An 891-nucleotide genomic window follows, 5' to 3' on the forward strand; every position below is an offset into this window, starting at 1 on the left:
TTACTGTGTAGTGTCAAAAACACGGTCGGTCAACCATTTTTTTTTTTTTTTTTTTTTTTTTTAAATTTAATACGTTGAAAATAATAGTTTTTCAAGTCATGAAATCAAGAGAAGGTCATTATTTCTGAGGATTCTTATTTTCTTTACAATCTTCCATAAAACATAACCGCATAATTAATAACCATCCGGTAGCGTTATTTTAGCGGATGGGGGGGGGGGGGAGAATTATTTTTCCGATCTGGCCCCGGTAATATCGTTTCAAAGCATTTGGTGGTGTCAATCACGATATAACACAGAGCGTTATACTGACCATGCGTGTATGATGTGACGTTGCAGGTGTGGCTGTTCGGCGATTACCTGTGTTCCGTGTGGCTGGCCGTGGACGTGTGGATGTGCACGGCCAGCATCCTTAACCTGTGCGCCATATCGCTGGACCGGTACCTGGCCGTCACCAGGCCGGTGCAGTACCCGAGCCTGATGACCAGTTTCCGGGCCAAGGTGCTGGTGGTGATCGTGTGGGTGCTGAGCTTCGTCATATGCCTGCCGCCGCTGGTCGGCTGGCGCGACACGCACATACCGGCCGAAGCGTCCACGGTGTTGATCCGGAACGAGCTGTACCGGAACGGCACCGGCCGGCCGCAGCAGGAACCGCTGCCGCCGTCGTGCCCGTGGATATGCGAGCTGCCCAACAACAAGTGGTACGTCGTGTACTCGGCGCTGGGCTCGTTCTACATACCGATGTTCGTCATGCTGTTCTTCTACTGGCGCATCTACAAGGCGGCCGTGCACACGACGCGGGCCATCAACCAGGGGTTCCGGACGATGCGCAGCCGCCGGACGTTCGGCAACCGGTTCGACGAGCAGCGGCTCACGTTGCGCATACACCGCGGC

General features: G+C 53.6%; 1 protein-coding gene across 1 annotated transcript; it reads left to right on the forward strand.

Annotated features, from left to right (window-relative positions):
• Positions 1-318: 318 nt before the first annotated feature.
• Positions 319-885, forward strand: LOC112592456 (octopamine receptor Oamb-like; the record flags this gene model as incomplete). The annotated part of the gene is made up of 1 exon (XM_025336508.1): positions 319-885. A coding segment is annotated over one exon (567 nt), but the record flags the coding sequence as incomplete, so codon positions are not given.
• Between the last annotated feature and the right edge of the window lie 6 nt (positions 886-891).

The sequence above is a fragment of the Melanaphis sacchari genome, unplaced genomic scaffold, assembly GCF_002803265.2.
Source record: "Melanaphis sacchari strain LSU unplaced genomic scaffold, SCAv2.0 Contig1771_pilon_pilon, whole genome shotgun sequence".
Taxonomy (NCBI): Eukaryota; Metazoa; Arthropoda; class Insecta; order Hemiptera; family Aphididae; genus Melanaphis; species Melanaphis sacchari.